General features: G+C 35.2%; 1 protein-coding gene across 1 annotated transcript in view; it reads right to left on the bottom strand.

The window, feature by feature from the left end:
• LKRSDH (lysine ketoglutarate reductase/saccharopine dehydrogenase) overlaps positions 1-27,733 on the bottom strand; it is a 363,892-nt gene that overhangs the window by 228,136 nt on the left and 108,023 nt on the right. Inside the window, exons 11-12 of the mRNA XM_090398943.1 lie at positions 22,077-22,136; positions 8,728-8,798 (exon numbers count right to left, since the gene is read on the bottom strand). Of these exons, the coding sequence (XP_090255069.1) occupies positions 8,728-8,798; positions 22,077-22,136 (131 nt within the window). The remainder of the gene's footprint in view (positions 1-8,727; positions 8,799-22,076; positions 22,137-27,733) is intronic.

The raw sequence follows: 27,733 nt of genomic DNA, 5'->3' as shown, positions 1-27,733 counted from the left end.
TGACTTTGGTTATCATCATTAGGATTAGCCGAGAAGAGGATATGACTTGATAATGCACTTGCTCGCTGTCTCTTGTAAGTAATGTCTCTCATGTGTTCTTCCATATGCATTTCGACAGATTTGTCTGTCTGCCCGAAATAAGGAATATCGCAGTCACATAATATTTTATATACACCAGGGTATTTGAGTTGATGATGACAAGGTTTTGGGTGGCTAATTAAGGAACGGATCTTTGGAAGTGGAGTGAACAAGGTTCTGATATTGTATTTTTTTAGAACTTTTGCTAATTTATGTGAAACAGTACTTATGTAAGGAATAGATATATTGCTTTTGAATCTATTTGTTTCTTCTGAGTGATGTCTAGGAGGATTAAGAAGGAATTTGTTAATGATTTTCTTGGAATATCCATTAACTTCGAAAGAAGTTTTCAGATGGTTTATTTCTGTAAGCAGTTCATTTGGATCATCAAGAAGAGAACGGGCTCTATGTCCCAAGGTGGAAATTATTCCAAGCTTATGAGGAGGGAAATGATGGGATTGACTGTGCAGATATCTGTTGGTATGTGTGGGTTTTCTATATATCGATATTTTTAGTTTACCAGCAGAAGAGCGAGTCAGTTTGACATCAAGAAAAGGCAAGGAATTATCCGTTTCAAGCTCAGCAGTAAACTTAATACTTTGATGTCGGCTATTGAGCTGTTCGAGGAAAACCATAAGGAATTCATGTCCATGGCTCCAAACAATGAAGACATCATCCACATAACGTTTCCAAACTTTAGGTGTTATAATAAAGGAAGAGATAGCCTTGGTTTCAAAATCTTCTAAGTAAATATTTGCAAGAACAGGAGATAAAGGATTACCCATAGCCAGTCCATGATTTTGTTTGTAAATATTATCTTGAAATTTGAAGTAACCGGACCTGATGCAATGTGTAAGCAAGGCTAACATTTTTTTGGATAAGTTGTCCTTGAGTAATGTTAGGACTACATCTGTTGGGACATTAGTGAACAAAGAAGTTATGTCCAAGCTAGCCATGATGTCATTTTCATCAACTGTAATATCCTTGATGTATGTAACAAATTCTGTAGTGTTCTTGATAAAGGATGGTGATTTCCCTGAAAAACTTTTGAGGTATTTGGTAAGGTATTTTGAAAGATTGTATGTAGGAGAATCGATACCTTCTACAATTGGGCATAATGGGGTGTTCTCTTTATGGATTTTAGGAACACCATATATGCGAGGAATTAATGGATGGAGAGAGCGAAGAGATAAACGGACGTTTCGGGATAATTCAGTTGTTTTTAATAAGTTGTTTGTACGATTTTGAAGTTCACGAGTTGGATCTCTCTCAAGTATTGAGTAGGTATCATTATGTAGTAAATCAATCATTTTATTCTTGTAATCTTCGGAGTTCATGATGACTGTTGCATTTCCTTTATCTGCAGGGAGGATGATTATATCTCTGTTGTTTTTTAAACTTTTAATACTGCTGAGCTTGAAACGGATAATTCCTTGCCTTTTCTTGATGTCAAACTGACTCGCTCTTCTGGTAAACTAAAAATATTGATATATAGAAAACCCACACATACCAACAGATATCTGCACAGTCAGTCCCATCATTTCCCTCCTCATAAGCTTGGAATAATTTCCACTTTGGGACATAGAGCCTGTTCTCTTCTTGATGATCCAAATGAACTGCTTACAGAAATAAACCATCTGAAAACTTCTTTCGAAGTTAATGGATATTCCAAGAAAATCATTAACAAATTCCTTCTTAATCCTCCTAGACATCACTCAGAAGAAACAAATAGATTCAAAAGCAATATATCTATTCCTTACATAAGTACTGTTTCACATAAATTAGCAAAAGTTCTAAAAAAATACAATATCAGAACCTTGTTCACTCCACTTCCAAAGATCCGTTCCTTAATTAGCCACCCAAAACCTTGTCATCATCAACTCAAAATACCCTGGCGTATATAAAATATTATGTGACTGCGATATTCCTTATTTCGGGCAGACAGACAAATCTGTCGAAATGCGTATGGAAGAACACATGAGAGACATTACTTACAAGAGACAGCGAGCAAGTGCATTATCAAGTCATATCCTTTTCTCGGCTAATCCTAATGATGATAACCAAAGTCACAAAGTCTGCTGGGAAAAATGTACAAACATCTTCCGTTGCAGTGACGAAATAGAGAGAAAAATTGTGGAATCCAGAGAAATCATCTTCAATCCTGTTCATCTAAATAACAACTTAAGCTACAACCTCCCAGATAGTCATTCAGCTGTAATCATGTACTGGCGTTCACGTGATGCAGCAAGCACGCACTCTCCCAACAATGCAACAAATGAAAGAACAGCTTCAAATACAACTACAACGTTTTAATGCTAATTATGTATAAAGACTGTCTATGTTGTTCATAGCCTTTTAACCCTCAATGTTTAGTGTTTTTTTCTTTTATAATGTCACCTGAAGAAGGCTGTTACAGACCGAAACTAGTAGTGTGTTTATATTAAAACCGTTTTAATTAAATCTCGGTTCTAGTCATTCAATTTTTTCATAAATATATATATATATATATATATATATATATGCCAGGATATTTCAGATTATGATGATGAGGCTTTGGATGGCTTACTAGCGAGCGGATTTTTGGAAGTGTAGTGAATAAGATTCTGATGTTGCACTTCTTAAGAAGTTTAGCTAATTTTTTTGGAAACTGAACTGATGTATGGGATGGAGATGTTACCCTTAAAGTTGGTTATTTCTTCAGTGCAGTGGCTAGGAGGATTTAGAAGAAATTTTTTTTAATGGTTTCATCAGAATATCCATTTTGTCTAAAGACATGTGAGAGGTAATTAATTTCTTTTTGAAGTTCATCTGGGTCATTCAGAAGAGAGCGTGCTCTATGTCCCAAGGTAGAAATAGTTCCAAGTTTTTGTGGAGGAAAATGATGGGACTGACTGTGAAGATATCTATTAGTTTGCATAGATTTTCTATACATTGAGATTCTAAATTTTCCAGAGCAACGTGAAAGGTTTATATCCAGGAATGGCAGGGAATTGTCATATTCAAGTTCGACTGTCAATTTTATATTAGGATGCTGATTATTGAGATGATTAAGAAAATCCATGAGAGAGTTGTGGCCATGGCTCCAAATAATAAAAGTGTCATCTACATAGCATTTCCAAAGTTTTGGTTTAAACGGGAAGGATGATACAGCTTTTGTTTCAAAATCCTCCAAGCAAATGTTCACAAGAATAGGAGATCAAGGGTTGCCCATCGCTACACCTTGGTTTTGTTTGTAGATGGTGTCTTGATATCAGAAGTAACCAGACTTAATGCAATGGGTCAGTAAAGCAAACATTTTTTTGGATAATTTGTTCTTTAGTAATATTAGCATTTCTCCTGTAGGGACATTTGTAAATAAGAAAACTATGTCAAAACTTGCTATTATGTCATTCTCATTGATAGTTATATCTTTAATGTGTGATATGAAGTCCATGGTATTGTTGACGAAGGATGAAAACTTATTAGAAAAACACTTGAGGTATTTAGCAAGATGTTTAGAAAGCTTGTAAGTCAGAGAATTAATATACCCACCACGATTGGACGAAGAGGGATGTTTCCCTTGTGGATTTTTGGAACCCCATAAATACATGGGATAAGTTGATGAAGAGAGCATAGAGAAAGCCAAATGTTGCGAGATAGTTCAGTTGTTGTCTTCAATAAATTGTTTGTGCGGTTTTGTAGTTCCCATGTTGGATCTTCCTTAGTATTGAATACGTATTATTTTCAAGTAATTGAAGCATCTTATTATGGTATTCTTCAAGTCCTCTCACATTCTTACAGCAGCTGAAAAAAAGCATTCTCTGCAAAGGTCTTAATTTCATTCCTTCACCAAGATTTATTCCTAAGGAATCTCTCCTTACTAAAATAGAAAAGGCCACTTCACTCCTTGAATTACTATTTTCAATTACTTGAAAATAATACATATTCAATACTACAGGAAGATCCAACACGGGTGGCATCACATTGTCTTTGTGGTATACCCAAAAAGAGAATCTTGTTGATGAGTCTTTTAGGATAACCATTTAAGGATAGCTCTCTGGATATTGTAGTTAATTCTTCTTGTAAGTCATCTTGGTCTGTGGTATAGCTCTTTTCTTAAGCATAGGGATAATGCTAAGTTTCTGGGATATATGATGTGATGAGTTGAAATGGAGGTAACATTCAGTATTCGTAAGTTTTCTATATGCAGACAGGTTGATAGTGTTATTGGTTTGTTTCTTTATTAGGATGTCTAGTAATGGAAGTTTTTCATCTTTTTCAATTTCTAATGTGAATTTGATAGTATGGGGGAAACTATTGATTTGTTGAGATAATCCATTAGTTCTTCTTTCTTATGATTCCAAATGATAAAGATGTCATCTACATATCTGTACCAAAGTTGGTACAGATATGTAGTTGTTTGGAAGTTGTTTGTAGACGGTTTTTTGCCAAATGAAATAGTTCAAAGTTAAACAATGATTGAACAACATAGTGATGTTTCTTGGGGACAAGTTGTCTAAGATGTTGATGACTTCCACAACTGGAATGTTTGTAAACAGAGATGTGACGTCAAGACTAGCTAGTATATCATCTTCAGAGATAGGGATATTTTTTAAATTTCTCAATAAAATGTTGCGAGTTTTTGATATAAGTATCCGAGTTGTGAATGTGTTGTTGTAAAATGTTGGCTAGATATTTAGACATTTGGTAAGTTGGAGAATACATTCCATCAACTATTGGACGTAATGGTGTGCCTTCTTTATGCATTTTAGGAACGCCATACAATCTTGGAGTCAACGGGTGCATGGATTTTAGCTTTCTTATTAAATCTATAGCCCAGTTAGTCATTCCACGTAATAGTTCGTTGGTGTCATTATGGTTTTTGTTGTGTAGAATCTGTACTGAGAACATCATAGACAGACGTGTCTGATAATAATGAACCTATCTAAACACATTTTAACAAAACCCGAGATCTCAATTCTCAAAATAGGATTCAATTTCACCTTAAAACCTACTGCTCTTCCTAAAATAGATTTCATCTGCAACTAGAAAAAGCTATCTCACTGCTACCACGCCCAATAGCTAATGACCTACAATTAAAAAGCAGCATAATCCTCTCCACTCCGTCAAGATCTCCTAACACCAACTCTAACCAAATGGAAAGAAGAACACTACTCAAATTAAAGAATAATAAAGGACAAAGGCAATAATACTGTTATCTTAAATACAAAAGATTATGAAAAGAAAATGAACAATCTATTATCAGACACGTCTGTCTATGATGTTCTCAATACAGATTCTATGCAAAAAAACACAATGACACCAACGAACTATTACGTGGAATGACTACCACGTAATAACTGGCCTATAGATTTAATAAGTAAGCTAAAATCCATGCATCCGTTGACTCCAAGATTGTATGGCATTCCTAAAATACATAAAGGCACACCATTACGTCCAATAGTTGATGGAATGTATTCTCCAACTTACCAAATGTCTAAATATCTAGCCAAAATTTTACAACAACACATTCACAACTCGGATACTTATATCAAAAATTCAACATTTTATTGAGAAATTAAAAAACATCCCCATCTCTGAAGATGATATACTAGCTAGCCTTGACATCACATCTCTGTTTACAAACATTCCAGTTGTGGAAGTCATCAACATCTTAGAAAACTTGTTCCCAAGAAACATCACTACGTTGTTCAATCATTGTTTAACTTCAAACTATTTCGTTTGGCAAAAAACAGTCTACAAACAACTTACCGGATTAGCAATGGGTAGCCCTCCCTCTCTCCTTCTTGTGCTGACATAGAAGATAAAATCTTATCTCAAATTACCCCAAGACCTAAAACGTGGTACAGATATGTAGATGACATCTTTATCATTTGGAATCATAAGAAAGAAGAACTAATGGAATATCTCAACAAAATCAATAGTTTCCACCATACTATCAAATTCACAATAGAAATTGAAAAAGATGAAAAACTTTCATTACTAGACATCCTAATAAAGAAACAAACCAATAACAGTATCAACCTGTCTGTGTATAGAAAACTTACAAATACTGGACGTTACCTCCATTTCAACTCGTCACATCATACATCCCAGAAACTTAGCATTATCCATATGCTTAAGAAAAGAGCTATACAGTATACCACAGACCAAGATGACTTACAAGAAGAATTAACTACAATATCCAGAGAGCTATCCTTAAATGGTTATCCTAAAAGACTCATCAACAAGATTTTCTTTTCGGATATACCACAAAGACAACGTGATTACACCCAATACATCAGCGCTGTAACTATTCCATTTGTCAGCACAATTTCCAAAAAATTGGCTATCCTTCTAAAACCACACAATATTAGAGTAACATTCAAGCCAGTCAACACTATTCGGAAATTTTTAAGATCACTGAAAGACCCTCATCCTTTCGTACTCTGGAGTACACAATATACCTTGTTCCTGTGGTGTTAGTTACATTGGTCAGACCTCTAGAAGCTTCGAAATGAGACAGAAGGAGCATATAGGCTATGTTAGAAACGACAGACAAGATATTTCAGGCATTTCTTCCCACTTCGCCACTACCAACCATTTTATTGAGTGGGATAAGAGTCATATGTCCTATATAGAAGAGAACTACTATTCCAAAACCTTCAAGGAAGCTGCTATAGTCACCCATTCAACAGGAAACCTAAATAAGAATCAAAGTCTAATCCTACTGGAGATTTGGAAAACTTTAATTAGATCACTTAACACCAAAGAAATGAACTTTCACACCAATTACATTATGTCCCTAAACAAATAAATCATGTACCCACGACACATGTATTGTCTCATGCACAGTACTAATTTTGTATGTACATTCATACCCTGACTTACGCGAATCCAGAGTTACGCGGTTTCTTATATGTATGTATTCCCATCCCGCTTCATGCCTCACCACTAGTCAGATGTTTCGGGCACCAGCCGCATTCGCCAGTGTCACACATGCTGTGAACAAGCACTGACATGTTTTGCGCAGTCTCCATTCATACACAATTTTTATAGTCTACAATTGTTTAATGTTATGTTCTTGATAAAAATTTTATCACATAAAAAATAATAATGTCGTCCAAAGGAAGCAAGTCTAATTCTTCTACAGCTAGCAAGAAAAGAAAAACATTGACTTTGGAAACAAAACTCAACATTATTAAGGATTTTGAAGGTGGAATGAAAATTTGTGAGCTAGCAAAGAAGTTCGATCTACAGAAATCCACAGCAAGAACAATCATAAAAGAAAGGTTTATAGATTTTGGAGGACATAAATTCTAACTAGGAAAGAATTGCAGCCACAAGGCAAGGAATAAAAAAATCATTAGTTTGCTATAAAGAAATTTTGCGTGACAAGAAAAAGACATTATGCCCTCAGACGAATCTACTAGATTTTATGAAACCATCGGCATCAAAATAACTTTCTTTTTTTTTATGTAAGAAAAACTACAATTATGATTATATTTCTTAAAAAATATAGGTGTTTTGTAAACGTTTGGTCCCAATTGTATGTTTGTATATATAAATGCAAAATTATACCCCGAGTTATGTGAATTCGACTTGCGTGCTTTTTGTTGGTCCCACCTATCGCATAACTTCGGGGTTTTACTGTATTAGAACTGTCAGTTAAAACCTAGTCTGTTACTTTCATATCGCTTACCAATTATATCCTTGAAGATGCCTATCTGTGAAACTAGTCGGATAATAAATATTACTCACTTGACTAACATTCCTAAAATATGTTATAGTTTCTAATACAAGTAGTCACACTATTCAGCGTTTTTATTGCTGTTTCCTATTTTTAGAAGACACCCGAAGTAGGCTGTCAAAAGCTGAAACTAGTAGTGTTTTATATCATTAAAGCCTTACAATTATTCTTGGTTTTAGTCATTAAATCTCTTTATAAAAGATGTATCAAAACAACAGAGTCAATGTTCTCGAACGTGCGCGCGCACACACACACACGTGTGTGTGTGTGTATTTCTATAAACGAAATACGTTATATTTAAATGTTTTACCTATGGTAAAATGTTTTTTTTTCTTTCGTAAATATACTTTTGAAAAGAATTTTAAAAGATACGGATAAAGTAGACACCTAGAATATCATAAATGAAATGTTTGCAATTGATTATTAACGATCTTACAACACATCAATGTGAGATTTTTGTAGATATAGTAATATATTCACAAGCTAAATCCAGATAGATATTAACACATCCTTATAGGGAATGCAAAACAGTGATGAGTTTCTATGTTGAGTAATCAAATTAATAAGTGGATACCTAATATTACTATCAACAAATATTAACTGCAAATATTAAAATACATATTAACATTTATTTGAATACCAAATAAATGATAAACTTTAAATTTGGAGTTTCCTTATTCTTTCAAAAAGAACATCTCAATCATTTAAAATTATGACTAAACTAGAATAACCACATGAAGAAAATTTAAGTAACATTTAACTCTAAAATATATATATATACACACACACACACACACACACACACACACACACACACATATATACATACATACACACACAGTCAACTAAAATAAAATTAAAATTAAACCAGGAATATATATATATTTTAATTTTTTTTTTCTGAACAAAACCTCACTGACCTTGATGTATTCCTCAGTTCCATAATATATTCAAAGTTAGGAGTCAGTTTTCCATTGCTGGCAATAATGCACTGTAATATGACACATTAAATGTTTTTATTAACTTCTAAGTGACTTTCAATACAGGGTCAATATATCTAAAATTAACTGAATATAAAATCTCAACTAAAATAAAATGAAAATTAAACCATGAATAAGATATGAATAAAATTTAAACTAAAAAAAACTAACAAAAACTTAAAACAAAAATAAAAAATGGCAGCATATGATCAGCAGAGTTGACAATGAATTCAGACTTTACTACCTGGTTTCAATTATGTTTCTAATAGAATATTTAAGTTTTGCAAATGAAAGAAAAATTACGCACTTTTTTTTACTAGAACTTGTGCCATTATCACAATTATTATAGACACATATTCACAAGAATATACTGTAGTAATTTTATTACTGTAATATTGAAATATTGAAACCAGGAACTAACTGGCCATCATCAATGCATCAGCCTAATCACAAGGTAAGCTACAACAAAGAATACTAATACTATTTACAGAGCTGAGCCATGTGCCACCTAGTGAATGGTTACAATAAATAATTACAATTAAAGCCTAAATTTAAAATTAAGTAATTTGAAATAAAATTTAACTTAATCACATAATGAAATGAAACAGCATTGTATTTAAAAAAAAAAAAAGATTGTATATAATGGGGGGGGGGATTGCTTGCTATTTATTAGTCTCCCAAAATCTTGGCAACAGAGAGAGAGTCATTCTGATTTAGATTTGGGCAATGTAGAAGTGCTTTAGCACACTTTAAATAACTGCTCAAACCTAAACTTGCATTGATGTAAAAGGAGCTAATTGGACTACAGGATAATATCCCTCTATTCACTGTAAACTTACCTTCACAGGCTCTATAGACAGCAAGATTCAGCACATCATCCATTTCAAAAAATAGGCATCTTCAAATCATGGCTCAACAGAGCCCATGTTATCTACTCTAAAAAAAAACTATCTGCATGGAGAATCCCAATCCCATATTGATAATATCCCTCTACAGGATAATATCCCTCTATTCACTGTAAACTTACCTTCACAGGCTCTATAGACAGCAAGATTCAGCACATCATCCATTTCAAAAAATAGGCATCTTCAAATCATGGCTCAACAGAGCCCATGTTATCTACTTTAAAAAAAAACTATCTGTATGGAGAATCCCAATCCCATATATTGCAGGCATCTCTCAGATAATTGCTAAGACCCTGAAAAGATAATTTATTTCCTACTTTTATTCCCTATCTACAAAATCTCCTCTTGGTTACCACAAAAAATAAATGCCCCCCCCCCCCCCTTCTGTCCTCATAGTTACCAAGTTCAATGGCAACTTTGGATGCTTTGTTGAAAAATGACTACAAGAACATTAATCTTATATTAACAGCAATAAATCTGACCTTGATCAGCACAGAGTAGACCCTGGCTACGATGGTCCAATAGTCACCCAATGTCTCTCCCCACCGTCCTCATATTAACCAAGTCCAATGAGTAACTTTGCTCGTACTTTGGATGCTCTGTTGAAAATGACTACAAGAACACCAATCTTATATTAACAGCAATAAATCTGAAAAATCTGGCTTTGATCAGCATAGAGTGGACCCTGGCCACGATATCCCATGGTCCAATAATCACCTTTTACATCAGTATAGGTTTACATTTGAGCAGTTATTTAAAGAGGGTGCTGAAACACTTCTACACCACCCATATTTAAATCAGAATGGCTGTCTCTATTGCCAAGATTTGGAAGAGTCTCATCTTCATAAATGGCAAGCAATAATGGTTTCCCAATTTAAATTTTAATTAATGATATTTATTATTTTAAATATAATGCTGTGACATTTCATTAAGTAATTAAATTTTATTTTATTTCAAATCACTTAATTTCAAATTTAGTTCTTAATTGTAATCTTATTTATTATAACCAACCAGTAGGTGGCATCTAGAATGTGGCTCAGCTCTGTAAATAGGATTAACATTCTTTGTTGTAGCTTCATTTGGTGATCATGCTGATGCACTCATGATGACCAGTCAGTTTCTGGTTGAAATATTACAGTAATAAAATCACTATATTCTTGTGAATGTGTGTGAATAATAAGTTGTACAAGTTAGTAGGGTTTTTCTCTTGCTCTAAAACCATCAAACTACTCAAAGAAACACACACACACATATGCCAAGCTTTGGAGACAGAATAACTATGAGAAATTAAGTGACTGGTTTATAAACCAAATTTTTGGCTTTATAAATCAAATTTAGCTTTAAAAAAAGCCATCTGGTCATAAAAGGCCACTGAGCCTAAAATATAAAGGAAGGTGTGGAACTACAAGGAGAGTTATTACGGAATGTGCATAATCAATTACAGTTGACTCACCATAGCAAACATTCATAAGGACCACAGCAAAAGTTTGTAAATATCAACATAAATCAAGTTAGTTTGTGAAGGAAATTCTTTGGATTCCTTTTACAAACTTGAATTATGGTAATATTTTCAGGATGATATTTAACAAACTGCTGCATGACAAATCAGGACATGCAGCAATCTGCTAACAGATATAGCCAAGCTATATAAATTATTTATATAACCATGCTATACAAATTCAGCTGGTCCTACACAGTACCAGCTTTTCATATTCGTTGTCAATTTTGATATTTGATTTGTCATCTTCACTAAAATATTGTGCCTAAATAGCTGAAATATTTTACTTGTTTTATAGTCTTTCTATTGAGAATGTAGGAGATGTAAAATATCACTTACATCACTTTCTATTTCTATAGTTGTATTTTTATTAATGATTTTATGCCAAATTTCTTATACCTATTATTTAGTTTAGTTACAATTATAAATTTAGTTAGACTTATAATCCACACAAATAATAGTGGACATGTTTATAATTTGGTTTTAAAAACTTATCTTCCTATACTTCCTTCAAATCTAACTGCTGATTTGCAGCTTAAATACAGAATATGTATTGCTCTGCATAATTTCCCATTTAAACAATATAGTTGTAGTATTCTGAACAGATTTTCTCTTGGTATGTTGTCATGTGTTTCTATAAAACAGATCCTTATCAATGCAGATCCCCCTTCCAAATCCTTATGCAAAGATCCTACAGCATACTTGAGATGTGGCTAACAATTTGTGATATACTCACATTGATCTTAACTGAAATACTCAAGTAAGAAAATTCCTATAATTCTTATATTCAATTTTATTTCCTTTTTTATAGATGGGAATGCGATAGCTCTATTCCAATGATCCAGAATTTGTTTGGCCCTCTCACCCAGTTTTCTGAATTATGCATTGTAGACACTGCCAACCTCCATATCTGAACACTGATGATCAAATTTCATCAACTCTGCCACCTGTCCATATCAAGGTTTGATGCTTATCTTCCTGAAGTTTATGTACTCCTGATTGTTCTTCTTGAATATTTTATATCACTGTGTTTCAAAGTAATCACTCCAAATATCAACATCTTGAGAAAGATATTCTGGATATCTGGAGAATAAAATATGGATAAAGTTTCAATAGTGAATAAAAAATGAAGATAAAAAAATCAGTGAACACCTTTTATTCCCCATAGAAAGTAGGCTAGGCCTCATTAGTCCTATCTAACTTTTGAACAACTTCTTATACTGAGGGACAGTCAATTTCCATTGCAGCCAGCCTGAGAGACATTCAGTTTCCATTGTAGCCAGTCACAGATCGCTCACCCAAGACTATCACTTATTTTATGTGGCATCCAGTGAAGAGAGTGCCACCATCTTATGGTCTCTAGCTCTAAAGCAATATATCATTATCTGAAATAGCATGGGTTCTATGGTAAATTTTTTTGCGTTTACATGACAAAAATCCAAGTTTACAGGAGAAAAAAAAACACTTGTCCATGGCAGATCTCAACTTGAGAACCGGCAGAAGAAAGGGCTAGAAAACATTCCTGTAATTGGCTGTTAGAATTGAACTCAGAACGATCTTTCTTCAGGCAGACTAGCACTATGGATGCAAATGCCATTTCCACAGGGCTTCTTCTTGAAGTGTCATCCCCTAGAAGGAGGTTGGCAATCATGTCACAGAACTTTTTTCTTTCTTTTATTACTCTGGAATATTTATAGTAATCCAAGGTTCAGTCCTTAATGTCTTCAAACCACATTCTCCTGGGTCTACCTCTCTCTCTTTTTCCAACCATAAGGCTACACAGGAATAACTGAAGATATTCAAATTTTTATTCATTTTATCAGATTCCTTTTACAGTACTTTCCCATAATTTCTAAGCTTTTTTTTTTTTTTTTTTTTTTACAATGGACTGAGCTCTAAAAATTTAAGCACAATTTTATACAGGAAAGTTATGCCATAGCTTTCCAACATTTTTCTTTGTATTAACTCAGGACACCTGGACTTCCTAGCACTTCTTGATATGCTTTCTTCTTCAGAATTGACTAACTCCTTAAGTCAACTAAGAACTACAAACTTCAACTTTCTAAGTACCCAATATTTGATCCCATTTGTTTATGTCCTGGGACAAAGGAAAAGTTGGTCCTTCACATAGCACAGGTGACTCACTAACTCAAACTGGATGGAAGGAAACTTGTAAGTTTATATATACAAGCCTGATAATTTTTAATAAAAATTTGTCATAAGAAATGGAAGTTCTAAAACTCATAGAGATCAATGATAAAGACCAAGTTTATTAATTCAATGATTTCAGAGTTTATAACCATTAAAAGAAATTTGGATTTAATATGCTTAAGGTCTTGTAAGGGCACTTCTCTGGATTATAACATATTTAATGAGCCAGTTTTAATAGCCCCTGACTTAGGATTATGGGACAATATCAACCTTTCAATGTTGTTTTCTTCTACAGACTGAAAACTAAGCTGCTGACTAACTGCTTTAGGAATTAAACCTCATAAGGTTAAAAGGATAGTAAATTTAATAAATATCAAAAAAAATGGATAAAATATTTATATTCTTTAAACAAAGAGAACTTTAGAAGTAGAAACCCAGGCAAAACGGATCTCCAAAATGAGGAAAGTAATGGGTAACCAAAATTATTATAAACATCAGAGCAGAATTTATACCTGTTGCTTTTGATGACAAAAACAGTCTTTACCTACCAAGTCACTAAGGTCACAATGGCACAAGTCACAATGGCACTAAGAAACTGGCTTCTAAAATTAAGACAGATACTGAACTTCTTGCCTTTGCTACAAGTTACTACATCATCAAATTCCTGGCATGTATCCTCAATGGGTTTACAGAATATTATTGTAGTACTACATAAAGAACTTACATCACCACTAACTGCTTATCAACAATTTTCCTCCAAATCAATATGCTATCTATCTATCAGATCTTACATTTCTGTCTTCTAAGGCACTTTTTACTGTATCAATCCAGCTATATCTTGGTCTCCCTCTGGGTCTTTTTCTTGCCAACCTGACAAAGAACACTTGTTTCACTAATCTTTCCTCTCCCATTCTGTTTAATGACCATACCACCTGAGATTAACTCTGCTAACACATTCCTGAATGCTAACAATGTTAAGTTCTTTCCTAATATTCTCGTTTTTAATATGATATTGCCACTGATGCCCTCTGTTAATGCCTCTAATCTTTCTCAGAACTCTCATATCTGTAGTCTCTAATCCTTTGGCCAAGTGTTTTATTTCTAACCCAGCTCTCATATTCATAAGCTAACATTGATTTGAACATTGTCTTGTATACAACTAATTTACTGATTTGGCTAATTTCTCTCTTATTACACATAAATTTATTCAGTTGATTTCCTACCATACCAGCTGACTTTGTCTATTTCTGTACTTAATTTACGCTCTTCATTAAAAATTGTGCCTAAGTACATGAAATGTTTTACTTGTTTTATAGGTTCTCCATTCACAATCCACTTGATATTTTCAATGTTTCTGCCTATTTTCATTGTCTTTGTCTTTTTAATGCTGACCTTCATACCAAATTTATTACAACAGTTATTCAATTTAGGCAGGGAATCTTCCAGACTTGTACTGGATTTATTTAAAAGTATAACATCATCTGCATAAAGTATAGAGCTGAGATTAACATATATTTTGATATCAGGTTTAATACTGCTTTCCTTCATAATGTGATCAATATAGATAATGAATAACAGAGCAGATAACATACATCCTTGACTTATTTAATGTCTAACCATCTTCCTGCACCAGATATAACATCAAACCATCTCCCTGTACTTCCTTCCAATCTAACTGTTGATTACACTCAAATAAAATGAAGATTGAGTATTACATTATATAATGCCCAATTGACACCATATAACTAACATTTTGAATAGCATTTCTCTTGGCACCATGTCATATGCCTTTTGCAGGGTCTACAAAACTTAAATACAGATCTTTGTTATATTTCCACAATTTCTCAACTATTTGTTGTAAAGTGTAAATCTGACCCTGACAGTCTCTATTTAGCCTGAATCCAGATTGTGCTTCACCAAGCTTTCCTTTGACAATCCCTCTCAACCGTTGCATAAGTATACTTACATAAATCTTAAAAGGTACACTCAGTAGGGAAATACCTCTGCAATTCTCACATTCAGTTTTATTTTATTTTTTGTATATGGATACTATGAGAGCTTTAGTCCAATCATCCAGAACTTGTCCCTCTATTCAGGCCTTCTGAACTATGCATTGCAGCCACTGCAACCTCTATACTTGTGCATTTCTGGTCGAATATTATCTATTTCCGCTGCCTTTCACATTTCAGGCTTTTGATGACTTGTTTACTTCAAATATGGATATGTATTCCTGATTGCAAGCCTGTTTAGTGTTTTTTTAACCACTGTGCTCTCACTGCTTGTTTCATTTAGAATTTTTCAAAGTAATTACTCCATATATAAAGGATATCTCTTACTCCAGTTTTCACGTTACCTTTATCATCTGTAATTCCTTTTACCACATTCTTTCCTCCATTTCTGAGTTTTTCCAACAACATCCAGAATATCTGCCACTTTCCTGATATTTATTTTCTATGTTCTTGCCAAATTCTTCCCATAACTTTTCCTTTCTTTTAGGCTTGCACGGTGATCCGAATGCATTTTTGGAAATTATGGAGACAACTACCGTGTTTGAATAAAAACTTTAGTTTACTATTACTAAAATTTTACAATTCGACGTTTCGACCTTTATGTCAAGGTCATCTTCTGGAGTGTACAAATATACACAGGAAACAAGCTATACTGCAATCATACTGGTTCGTTAAAGACACTGACTAACCGCTACCACAATTGTTGGCCTGACCTCTGGTGAAAAAAAAAAAAAAAAAAAAAAAAATTTTTTTTTTACACATCAACGCTAAAGTCCTGTTATTTGTGTTGTCTACTATATACATATATTAACATCATTCCAGCCAGTTGGAGTGGAATGGTTTCTAATAATAGCAGATTGGCTAGAGTCCTGACTTATGTTGAATCTTTCAAATTAGGTTGGCTAAATGTGTGCCATCCAGATCCTTGGAATTTTCATACCATCTTTATTGTTGATATTTGGGTGGTTTATCAGGATTTCACAGGATTCTTTAAATTTTCTTTCGTACCATGTTTTTGTGCGGTGTAAGGAGCAGGTGCTTTTCCAGTTGATTTGGTGTAAGGTGTTGAGTGCGTGGTCTGAGAGGCCTGCTTCACCATAATGGTTATATTTAATGTGTCTAATGTGTTCTTTTTTGCGTATAGGGATTGTCCGTCCTGTTTCACCAATGTACGGTAAGTTACAGGTGCAGCGGATGCAATAGACTCCAGGATGTGCTAATGGGAGGAGAGGGTCTTTAGAGGAGCTGAATATGGTTTTAAGTTTAGTGGGTGGTTTAAAGGTGGCATTAAGGTTATAATGTTGTAGGATTCTGTTGATTTTTTCTGATAACCCTTTAATGTATGGGATGGCTATGGTTTTACTGTAATCTAGATTCGTTTTTGTTGTGGTTTTATAGAGTATTTTATTGACAGTATTTTTGTTATAGCCATTGTTTATGAATGTGTCACTAATGATTTTTAGTTCTTGTTTCAGGGCCTGCTGGTTAGAGCAAATAGTTGTGGCTCTGTTTTTAAGGATGTTTATGACTCCATATTTTTGTGCTGGGTGGTGATATGAATTCGCATGTATGTATTGGCCCGTGTGTGTCGGTTTTCGGTAGACCGTGAAGGATAGATTGCCTGAAGGAAGACGTGTAACTAGTGTGTCTAGGAACGGGAGCGAATTTTGGTTTTCGATTTCGATGGTAAATTGTATGCGTTCGTGTTGTTTGTTTAGGTGGCTGAGGAATGTGTTTAGCATTTGTCGACCGTGTGGCCAGATCGCGAACACGTCGTCAACGTATCTGAGCCAGATTGTCGGTCGAAGCGTGGCGGAATCAAGAGCCCTTTGCTCAAAGGTTTCCATGTAGAAGTTCACGATTGGGGGGGGGATAATGGTGAGCCCATGGCCGTACCTTCCTTTTGTAGGTAGAATTTGTTTTGCCACACGAAGTAACCGGACTTTAGTACGTGGGCAAAGAGGGCCGTAATGTCGGGCGGAAATTTGTTCTGTAGTAGGAGAATTGTGTCACTGATGGGGACATTAGTGAAGAGGGCAGAAACGTCAAAACTGACTAATAAGTCGTCTTTGTCGAGTGTTATGTTTTTGATTAAGTTATAAAGCGTTGTAAAGATTCGTATTTCTCTCCTGATCAATCGGCTGGCCTTTTTTTAAGAGATGCAGAGACAATAACCTCATTCCGATCTGCATCAGGCTAAAAAAGAAATTTACATCCGCTAAGGCACTTCGTATCTATGACCGCACAGAAAAAGCAATGCTTAGAGAACAGATCCAAACAGCCTGCCGAAACTTAGCTACAACACAAAATCTAGTTTCTGAATTACAATTAGAACTATCGAACTATGTTAACCAAGACATTCTACAAACACTTGAAAGAATTACTGACAATTCGGCCAAGCATACCCTGGAAAAGAACAAAGAAAAACTCGAGAAAAAAATTCCACAGGTTGAAACAACGGCAAAATATGGCGGCCAATCAGAGGACTTCCTCCCCGAGAAACAACAATGAACAACAAACAAGGAAGACAAGAAGCGACCAACCACCGACAAGCAAGAACCATGTGATTAACTTATCAAGCCACACCCTGAACAACGGCGAACTCACGCTGCTGAATAAAGGACTGAACTACGCAATAGCGCCTAAAAAGGTAAACAAATTAGATTTTATCTACCACATTGAAAGAGGCATCAGATCCCTACCTAACAACATAGCAGACAAAATACGACTAGAAACCAGTAATGTCCTAAATACCAAGAAAACCATACAGAACAACCTGACTAAAACAGAATTAGCAGCAATTAAATCGTTAAAAGCCAAACAAAACATAATAATAACGAAAGCTGATAAAGGCAGTGCCACTGTTGTCCTTGACAGGTCAACATACATACTGAAAATGAACCAACTAGTAGCCGATAACAACACATATAAAATGGTAAATTATAACCCAACAAAGAGGATAAAGGACAAAACAGAAAAACTATTAAAGTCCGTCACTTCTTGGCCATCAGACACAGTTAAAAAACTCAAACCCCACTATGCCCGCCCCCCCAGAATATATGGGGTTCCGAAAATACACAAACAAAATGTGCCCCTTCGACCAATAGTGGAAGGAATAGACAGTCCCAATTACCACCTAGCCAAGAAATTAGCGGCAACACTCAAGGAGTTGGTAGGTCATACCCCCTCCTACGTAAAAAACACACAACACTTTATAAACATAATCAAAAACATATGGAGTCATAAACACCCTTAAAAACAGAGCCACAACTATTTGCTCTAACCAGCAGGCCCTGAAACAAGAACTAAAAATCATTAGTGACACATTCATAAACAATGGCTATAACAAAAATACTGTCAATAAAATACTCTATAAAACCACAACAAAAACGAATCTAGATTACAGTAAAACCATAGCCATCCCATACATTAAAGGGTTATCAGAAAAAATCAACAGAATCCTACAACATTATAACCTTAATGCCACCTTTAAACCACCCACTAAACTTAAAACCATATTCAGCTCCTCTAAAGACCCTCTCCTCCCATTAGCACATCCTGGAGTCTATTGCATCCGCTGCACCTGTAACTTACCGTACATTGGTGAAACAGGATGGACAATCCCTATACGCAAAAAAGAACACATTAGACACATTAAATATAACCATTATGGTGAAGCAGGCCTCTCAGACCACGCACTCAACACCTTACACCAAATCAACTGGAAAAGCACCTGCTCCTTACACCGCACAAAAACATGGTACGAAAGAAAATTTAAAGAATCTTGTGAAATCCTGATAAACCACCCAAATATCAACAATAAAGATGGTATGAAAATTCCAAGGATCTGGATGGCACACATTCAGCCAACCTAATTTGAAAGATTCAACATAAGTCAGGACTCTAGCCAATCTGCTATTATTAGAAACCATTCCACTCCAACTGGCTGGAATGATGTTAATATATGTATATAGTAGACAACACAAATAACAGGACTTTAGCGTTGATGTGTAAAAAAAAGTTTTTTTTTTTTTTTTTTTTCACCAGAGGTCAGGCCAACAATTGTGGTAGCGGTTAGTCAGTGTCTTTAACGAACCAGTATGATTGCAGTATAGCTTGTTTCCTGTGTATATTTGTACGCTCCAGAAGATGACCTTGACATAAAGGTCGAAACGTCGAATTGTAAAATTTTAGTAATAGTAAACTAAAGTTTTTATTCAAACACGGTAGTTGTCTCCATAATTTCCAAAAATGCATCCCATAACTTTTGTTTAGCTAGTTTTACATTGTGTTTAGCTTTCTAATATTTGTAAAAGACTTTGATATGATTTCATCTTTTCCTTCGCTGTCTCTTTAACTGCCAGCGTTGACCATGGAGTTCTGATTTTTCTATCCTTGCAGACAATATCACCAAATGCCTTTCTAACTGAATCAATCAATGTTTTCTACAGGGCTTGCTGCTATAGAAAGATTTGGTTCCTCTTCTCAAATTTTTTCATTTTTTCTTGAACAATGTTTGTGTATTTTAGTCTACAGTTCACATCTGGGAGCTGCTCAACTTTTATTCGCTTCAAAACTTTCTTACACATTCTTCTTTGCGATGTGAAATTCAATTTTATCCTGCTCAAGATTAAATGGTGATCACTTCCATTTTCAAATCCTCTGTGCACTCTAAAGTCCTGCACCAGTGAGGAAATATCACTGTGAACAATTAGGTATTCAACGAGATTTTTCTTATTCCTTGCTTCTTCTCTCCAGGTGAATTTATGTACATTTTTATGTTGGGACACTGTGTTCAGGTCATGTCCTGAGCAGAAATCCAACAGGCATTTGCCATTATTATTAGCTTTACTCTTTTCTTCAATTTTTCCCAAAATATTTCTATATGTCTGAAAATCGTTTCCTATTCTGCTAATTTGATCTCCAGCAAGGACCATGTTTTCTTTTTTCATTGTGTCAGTTGATTTCTCTAAAGCCTCAAAAAATTCCTCCACTTTCTACCTTAGTAAAATGTTCTATGGGACCACAGACACAAACAAGTATCATTGTTAGTTTCCCATTCTGATATTTGTCCATATCACTCTACTTGATATTGCCTGCCATCCAACAAGATTAGCCTCGCATTTAGTGTTGAATACTATAGCTACTCCTTTTCCTGACTGTTATTTCCTGAATATGGCATTTTGTAAAAAAAAAAAATCAGCTAACGCCTTTTTATTCCCATATATATATATAGGGAGCAGGCGAAGCCGTTTTTAGCCCTATCTAACTTTTTTGGAGACTGAGTGGACAGTTCAATCTCCACTGGTACCCAATCAGAGATAGCTGGCCCAAGGCTATCACTAATTAAGCGGCATGCAGTGAAGAGTGACGGCTCAACAAGTGCCGCCATCTCATGGTTCCTAACCCTAACACACTTATTTAATGTCTGAAATAATGTGGGTTCTACAGTCGATTTTCTTGAGTTTATGGGACAAAAAAACCAAGTTTCTGGGAGAAAAAACCCGCTTACCCGTGCCAGAGATCAACTAACTCAGGAACCGGTCGAAAAAAGGCTTAGAAAAATTTCCTCTAGTCGTCGACTAGACTCGAAATCAAGTCTTCCTTCGTGCAGCCAAGCACCGTGGTATGCAAACGCCACATCCACTGAGCTACACAGGCTCTATTTTTTTGTATTTATTGCTTAGAGAGATCTCACCAATTGTTTCAGTCACCTCTATTATATCGATCTGGTACATCCAACTCCATTGGCCAGCTGCATTTCTTTGCCATTCAGGCTTCTATGTCGATAGTACTGCTCTTGATCTCTTGTGATGTTAAATTGAGGTTGTGTTTCAGGATTTGTTCCAGTAGCTGACTTTTCATTGTTCGCTCTGGTTCCCAGGCCAAAACAATGAGGGCCTTGTTTAACTGGGCAATGCCCCAGCAAGCATGAAATTCTGTCATGCTGTGCCATTATTTTATTTCTGGTTTAAGCCAATAAGAATACAATTTATTTGGCTAAATCCTAAATTGCCAGCCCATCCTCATTTGTTTACTATCCAGGTAGATAGTTAACAGGGTGCACCACGAGGTGAGGATTGGATATTAGGTCAGAAGCTCTGGTTGAAAGAAGGAATGGTTCTCGGCATTCCTTTAAAGGCTATGTGGAGGTCTCCTCTCGGTTATACAGCTTTGACCTATAAGCACCCCACAAGTTATACTACCTATTGTGTTATTCAAAACTATGTTCCTAAAGAGGATCATGGTCTTGCCTTTTATTAATGCTTTTCAGACTGCACTGGACTAAGAATTTTTCCAAACCTGTTGGGATTTTCTTAGACTGAATAGAAACCAAGTACCTGTTGCAGTTTGTAATGAAACATGCAACTTGTACCTTTGTTACTAACTGGAGACTCAATCATTCTGATTGAGCTTCTGGCCTCTGTACTGAATTCAATATAACTCAATGCAATTTGAAAGAATATTTCTTACTGAGCATGTATAGTGCAATCCTCCATCACTATCAAAAGGGAGGAAGAAACAAAATATAGTTTCCCTACGTGTTGTCTTAAGTACAGAATAACTTCTGACAAAGGGGAAGCAAGTTCCATATGCTGTCAACATACTGTCACTGATTATTTTCTTAGTGCAAAGAATGCTTTATCTTGCATTAAAAAATATGCATGTTTTATCCTTCCGTAAACATTCATTTCTAAATTTGTTTGATATTGCAAGTTAACTTACATTTTGTACTGTAGGATGAAAATTCTCTTCTTCTAGAGGTTTATTTGCATCTGATCTTAGCTACAAAAGATATATACAAAAACCAAAAATAAATCACTTCTGGAATGAAAACAAATGAATTTAAAAAAAAATAACTCTTCTAGTTTTTTTTTTTTTTAAGGAAATTACAATATAAACTATATTATTAATTATAAAAACTTTAATTACCTATTTTTCAGTGATGTTACATTGCTATCTTCAGGGATCACAAAACAATGATATGTATATGCAGGCACTAACATTAAGCAAATGAGGTTGAAGAAAAGCAACCGAAGTCAGTCCTAGAGTCCTAAAGGTACCCTAGCAGGCTAAATTGGATTGTCTTGGCCACTGGGCTATGTTCTTAGAATGCAATAAAACTGCTCCAAATTTGGAGCAGTTTTATGCACCCAAATTTGTTGAGGTTTGGGATGTTTTTCAGAGCTGAGGATAATTCAAGGAATAATCTTTCATACTTGTACTTGCTGTGGTGTAATAAAGTGGCCTTCTTCCAGAGTATTCTGTGGTGGGTCCAATGCATGGTCAGCAGCAAGTCCTAAGTTGCTGTATTGGTGAAACCGGATGTAGTTCTTGTGTTCGGATATCCTTATACTGGCTCTCCTCTCTGTTTGGCTGTAGTATGACAGTTTGCAGCTGGTATATTCCAGGTAGGTCTACAGCAAGTGTTGATCTTTGGTAGAGCAGATAAGAGATGCCAATTTCTTACGTGATTTGTAACTAGTTGCAAGGTCACATTTTCTTATGTTGAAACTAAGTAAACATATGTTTACTTATGTGGAAACTGGGGTAGGGGAGAGCGATGATGGTCAGTTGACCAAAATGGTCCGCACCCCGTTAACGCTCTCCCCTGCCCCAGTTTCCACATAAGTAAACCCTTCCTCTTCTCTCCCCTCCCCCCCCAAAATGCACCCCTAAACACAATAATATATATATATATATATATATATTAATACATAACCTGGGTTTCCAAATTTATTTTTCCCATATCAAAACACACCCACGCTGATGGGAGGGACGGGGTGATTTCTGGAGTGGAGAATTTCGAATAATATATTCAGGACAAAAAAGGGAGAGTCAGGCATTGAAATAATGCTCAGAAAAAAAGTTGGAAATTTAATCACTACAATAATTAACCAAAGTGACAGAATCATGGCTATAAGTATTCAAAATGAACCAGTAAACCTTAATATTATAATTGTCTACATGTCATCATCACAACATAGCAATGAAGAGATAGAAGAAATTTATAAACAAATAGAAATAATCTGGAACAGCTTTAAAGACAGTGACAAAAAAAAAAATACAACAATAATGGGAGATCAGAATGCTAATGAGAGAAGAGGGCAATGATAATGTTTCAGGAAGATTTGGTCTTGGACGTAGGAATGAAAGAGGAAAACAATTAACAGAATTTTGTACACAAAAACAGCTAGCTATAGCAAATACATTATTTCAAGTTCCAAAAAGAAGATACACCTGGAAAGTGCCTGAGGATTCAAATAGATCATATATTGGTCAAGAAAAGATACAGAAACCAAATAAAAAATTGCAAAAGCTATCCAGGTGCCAACATCAGTAGTGACCATAACCATGTCTTAATGAAAACAGACCTGAAACATAGGAAACAAATCAAAAGAGACAAACTAATAAGATGGAACCTTGAAAAATTTAAGAGTGGTAAAGAGAAAATACCAAGAGGCAACTGACAACAACATTCCAGATAACATAAATAGTCAGAGTAATATTGAAAACCAATGGAATACTATTAAATAGTCTATTACAAATGCATCAAATCAATTATTGAAAAATACAGAAAAAGAAAAAAGAAAACATTGAATAACAAATGAAAGACTTGTCCTTAAGGATGAAAGGAGAAAATATAAAAATGTTGTTAAAGAAGATGATATGGCCAAATACAAATATCTTAAAAATCAAATTACAAGAAAATGTAGACAAGCCAAAAAATAATATCTGGAAGAACAATATAATAACATAGATGAATTATTTAAAAAAAGAAAACATAGAGCCTATAAAGAAAATAAATTGACTTTCATATTTAATAAGAATAGCAAAATCAATGCCATCAAAGAAAAAAAATGAAAAATTACTCAGAATCTGAGGATATATTAACAAAATGGAAGAATTATCTTGAAAACCTCCATAATGGCAACAAACAAAATGTTGATATTAACACAGAAAATCAAACTGAAGATAATCTAGGATTCCCAATAATGCAAGAAGAATTATATAAAGTTATCAGAAATGAGTAAGGGAAAAAGCCCAGGTGTAGACAATATTCTTATAGAACTAGTAGTTCTAGGTGATGACACAAAAACCTTACTCTATCAATTAATAACCCAAATCCAAGACATAGAAGAAATATCAAAAGAATTTATGCAATTGACTGTAATCATCATCTCATCCACTTGGTAATGGGTTGAGTCCACTAAGAAGAAAGATTCTCCACTTATCACGATCTTTGGCCATCTCAGTCATGATTCTATAACTGGGACAGATGAGAATGTTCTTTCAGCAACTTTATCCAAGTACTTCTTGGTCTGCCTCTAGGACTTCTACCTCCTATACATCCATTCAGAGCTAAATATGGCAATCTATGAGGGGAGATCATTCTCTGGATGTGTCCAAACCATCTCAGCTAATGTTTAATGATTGTATCTGTTATATCCTCTGGGAAGTTTAAATCTATTCTGACTTGATCATTGGTCTTGTGTTGCATCCAGTGCGTGGTATTGATTTTTCTGAGGCATTTCATTTTAAATGCTTGAAGTTTCTCGATTGGTTGTTAAGTTAATCTCCAGGCTTCTGAAGCATAGAGAGCCATGGGGATGATAATTGTTTTATATAATTTTAGTTTTAGACTTGTTGGGATTTTTTTTATTTTTCCATATTTTATTTAGTTTATTCATGCTGGTCCAACCACGGTTTAGTCTGTGTTTTACTGTTTCCATGTTGTTGAAGTTACTAGAAATGAGACTGCCAAGATAAACATATTTATTAACTTGTTCCAACGAATGATTTTCGAGATTTATAGAAATATTTTCTTCTTCTCTACCTACCTTCATTGTTTTTGTTTTATGCAGATTTATTTTCATACTATAAGTTTTACAGGAGTCATTTAAGATATTAATAGTTTTTTCTAACTGTGATTTAGAGTCTGCTAGGATAATGATACCATCAGCATATTTGATGTGATTAATGTTGATGCCATTGATTTTTAAACCTGGTTCATCAGCTATAGTTTTACAGACTTCTTCTAGGATTACACTGAATGGATTTGGTGTGCGGAGACGTGAAAAGGTGTTGTCGAATGTGGTGGAAGTGAATGTACAGAACCAGGGAAACTAGAGTTATTAAGGGGGGGGGGGGAGATATACAGATTTTAGGAAGACAGTTGAGTGTGTGAATGTGTGTAATATGCCCAAGTGAGTAGGAAAGACCACAAATCAGAATGGGATAGTTAGTATAAGGCATCAAAATAGGGATGGGACAAATCGGCTTCTTCAGTTCATGTATACAAATGCCAGAAGTATTAAGAAGAACAAAAAGGAAGAATTTTTGGCCTTGGTTGGCACTTACAGACCACAGGTTATTGGCATTAGTGAAACATGGCTGACAGAAGATGACACAGCTAGTGGGATTGAATGTGAGGGGCATGGTGTGTTCAGGAGAGACAGGGAGAATAACATGGGGGGGAAGGTATGTTATTGATGATAGCGGATGAGCTACAGCCAAGGAGAATAGAATTGGACCTGCAGGATAGAGATAAGAGCACATTTGAGGCTATTTGGTGTAGAAACTAGCAGAACAAAATATACAGTTGGATGCTGCTTTTGACCAGGTGATGGAATAGATGGTGGAGATAGTATGCATAAGCAAATAGAAGAAATGAGTGGAAGGAGGGTAATTATTATGGGAGATTTCAAATATAGTAACATTGATTGGAAGGAGGAGAGGACACATGGGAGGAAGGAATTGGATTTTGTGCGGTTATTAAGAGATAACTATCTGCGACAGCATATAATGGAAAATACTAGGGGTCAAAGAGTGCTTGGCCTAGTAATTGCATCTGAAAACTTGGCTGTAATGAATATGACCACATTGCCACCAATTGGTGAGAGCGATCATAGGGTCTTGACTTGGGAGGTAGCTAAAGGTGTGGAATTTACAATTAAGACAAGGTACATGTGGAATTATCGGCCTGGTAAGTATGACAAGCTTAAGAGATTGATTGGTACAGTGCCATGGCATATACAACTGCAAGGGCTAGAAGTTGACAGTGCATGGGAGATGGTTAAGAAGTGTTTGCATAAAGCAATGGCTGACTGTATAACCTGGAGTCCGAATAATAAATCAAGTAGGAGTTAAATGGATGAATAACACCATTAAGCTTGAGCTGCAAAAAAAGAAACAACTATGGAAGGAATTTAAGGAGAAAGGTGACCGGCAGACACATGAACAGTATAAAGCCCAGGCCAGAAGGGTAACGAGTGTGGTAAGAAAAGCAAAAAAGGATTACGAAAGAACATTGGCCATGCAGGCTAAAGACAATCCTAAACAGTTTTTTCGATATGTTGCAAGTAGAAGAAAAAATGTATATGGCATAATGATTTTAAAGAATGCCGATGGTAGGGAGGTAACTGAATCAGTTGATATAGTTGAATTACTGAGCGAGCACTTTGCAAGAGTATATCATCCAGGTGGTGACATTGCAGAAATGAATGAACCAAAAGTTTATACGGGAATTGTGGTGAATGAGGGGGAGGTGAGTAGTCTATTACAAAACCTCAATGTCAATACATCTGTGGGATTGGATGGTATACCAGCTCGTGTCGTACATGAAGCGGCTAAAGAATTGTCAGTATCCTTTACCATTCTGTTTAATCTGAGTCTCGGGTCTGGGTTAGTCCCAAGGGGGTGGAAAGAGGTGAAAATAGTTCAACTGAATAAAGGAGGTTCCAAGACTGCTGTTGTAAATTATTGACCGATTAGCTAGCATATCAGGAATCGTTGTCAAGGTCTTGGAGAAACTAGTCAAGAGAAAAATACAGGATTGGATAGATGAAAATGGGATACTGTATGGGGGATATGGTTTTGTGAAGGGTAGAAGATCATGCCTCAGTAATTTGCTCACGTTTTTTAACAGTAACGACTGAACTGGGTAAGGGTAATGGGTTTTCAGTGATTCTACTGGATCTTACCAAGGCCTTTGATAGGATACCACATGGAACTCTAATCAGTAAACTGGAGCAGACAGGGATGGATATAGGGTTGGTGAGATGGATAGGAGGGTGGTTGATGGAAGGATACCAGAAAGTGGTTTAAAATCAGGAGTGGAGTCCAAAAGATTGCTTGTGACTAGTGGTGTGCCGCAGGGTTCTGTACTTGGACCACTACTTTTCAATTTGTTCATCAACGATATAGGAAAGGATCTGAGAGGAAGTGTTCACTTGTTTGCTGATGATGCAAAGTTGGGTAGAGCAATTGTGAGTGCACAGGATGTCAAAATTTTGCAGGATGATTTGGATAGTTTGGAGGACTGGGCTAAGGAAAATGGATATCAATTTAATGTGGCAAAGTGTAAGGTTATGCATTTTGGA

The sequence above is a fragment of the Typopeltis vanoorti genome, chromosome 1 (assembly GCF_054136105.1).
Source record: "Typopeltis vanoorti isolate ZY-2024b chromosome 1, IOZ_Tvanoo_1.0, whole genome shotgun sequence".
NCBI classification, from domain to species: Eukaryota; Metazoa; Arthropoda; class Arachnida; order Uropygi; family Thelyphonidae; genus Typopeltis; species Typopeltis vanoorti.
This window is presented reverse-complemented; position numbering and strand designations above follow the sequence as displayed.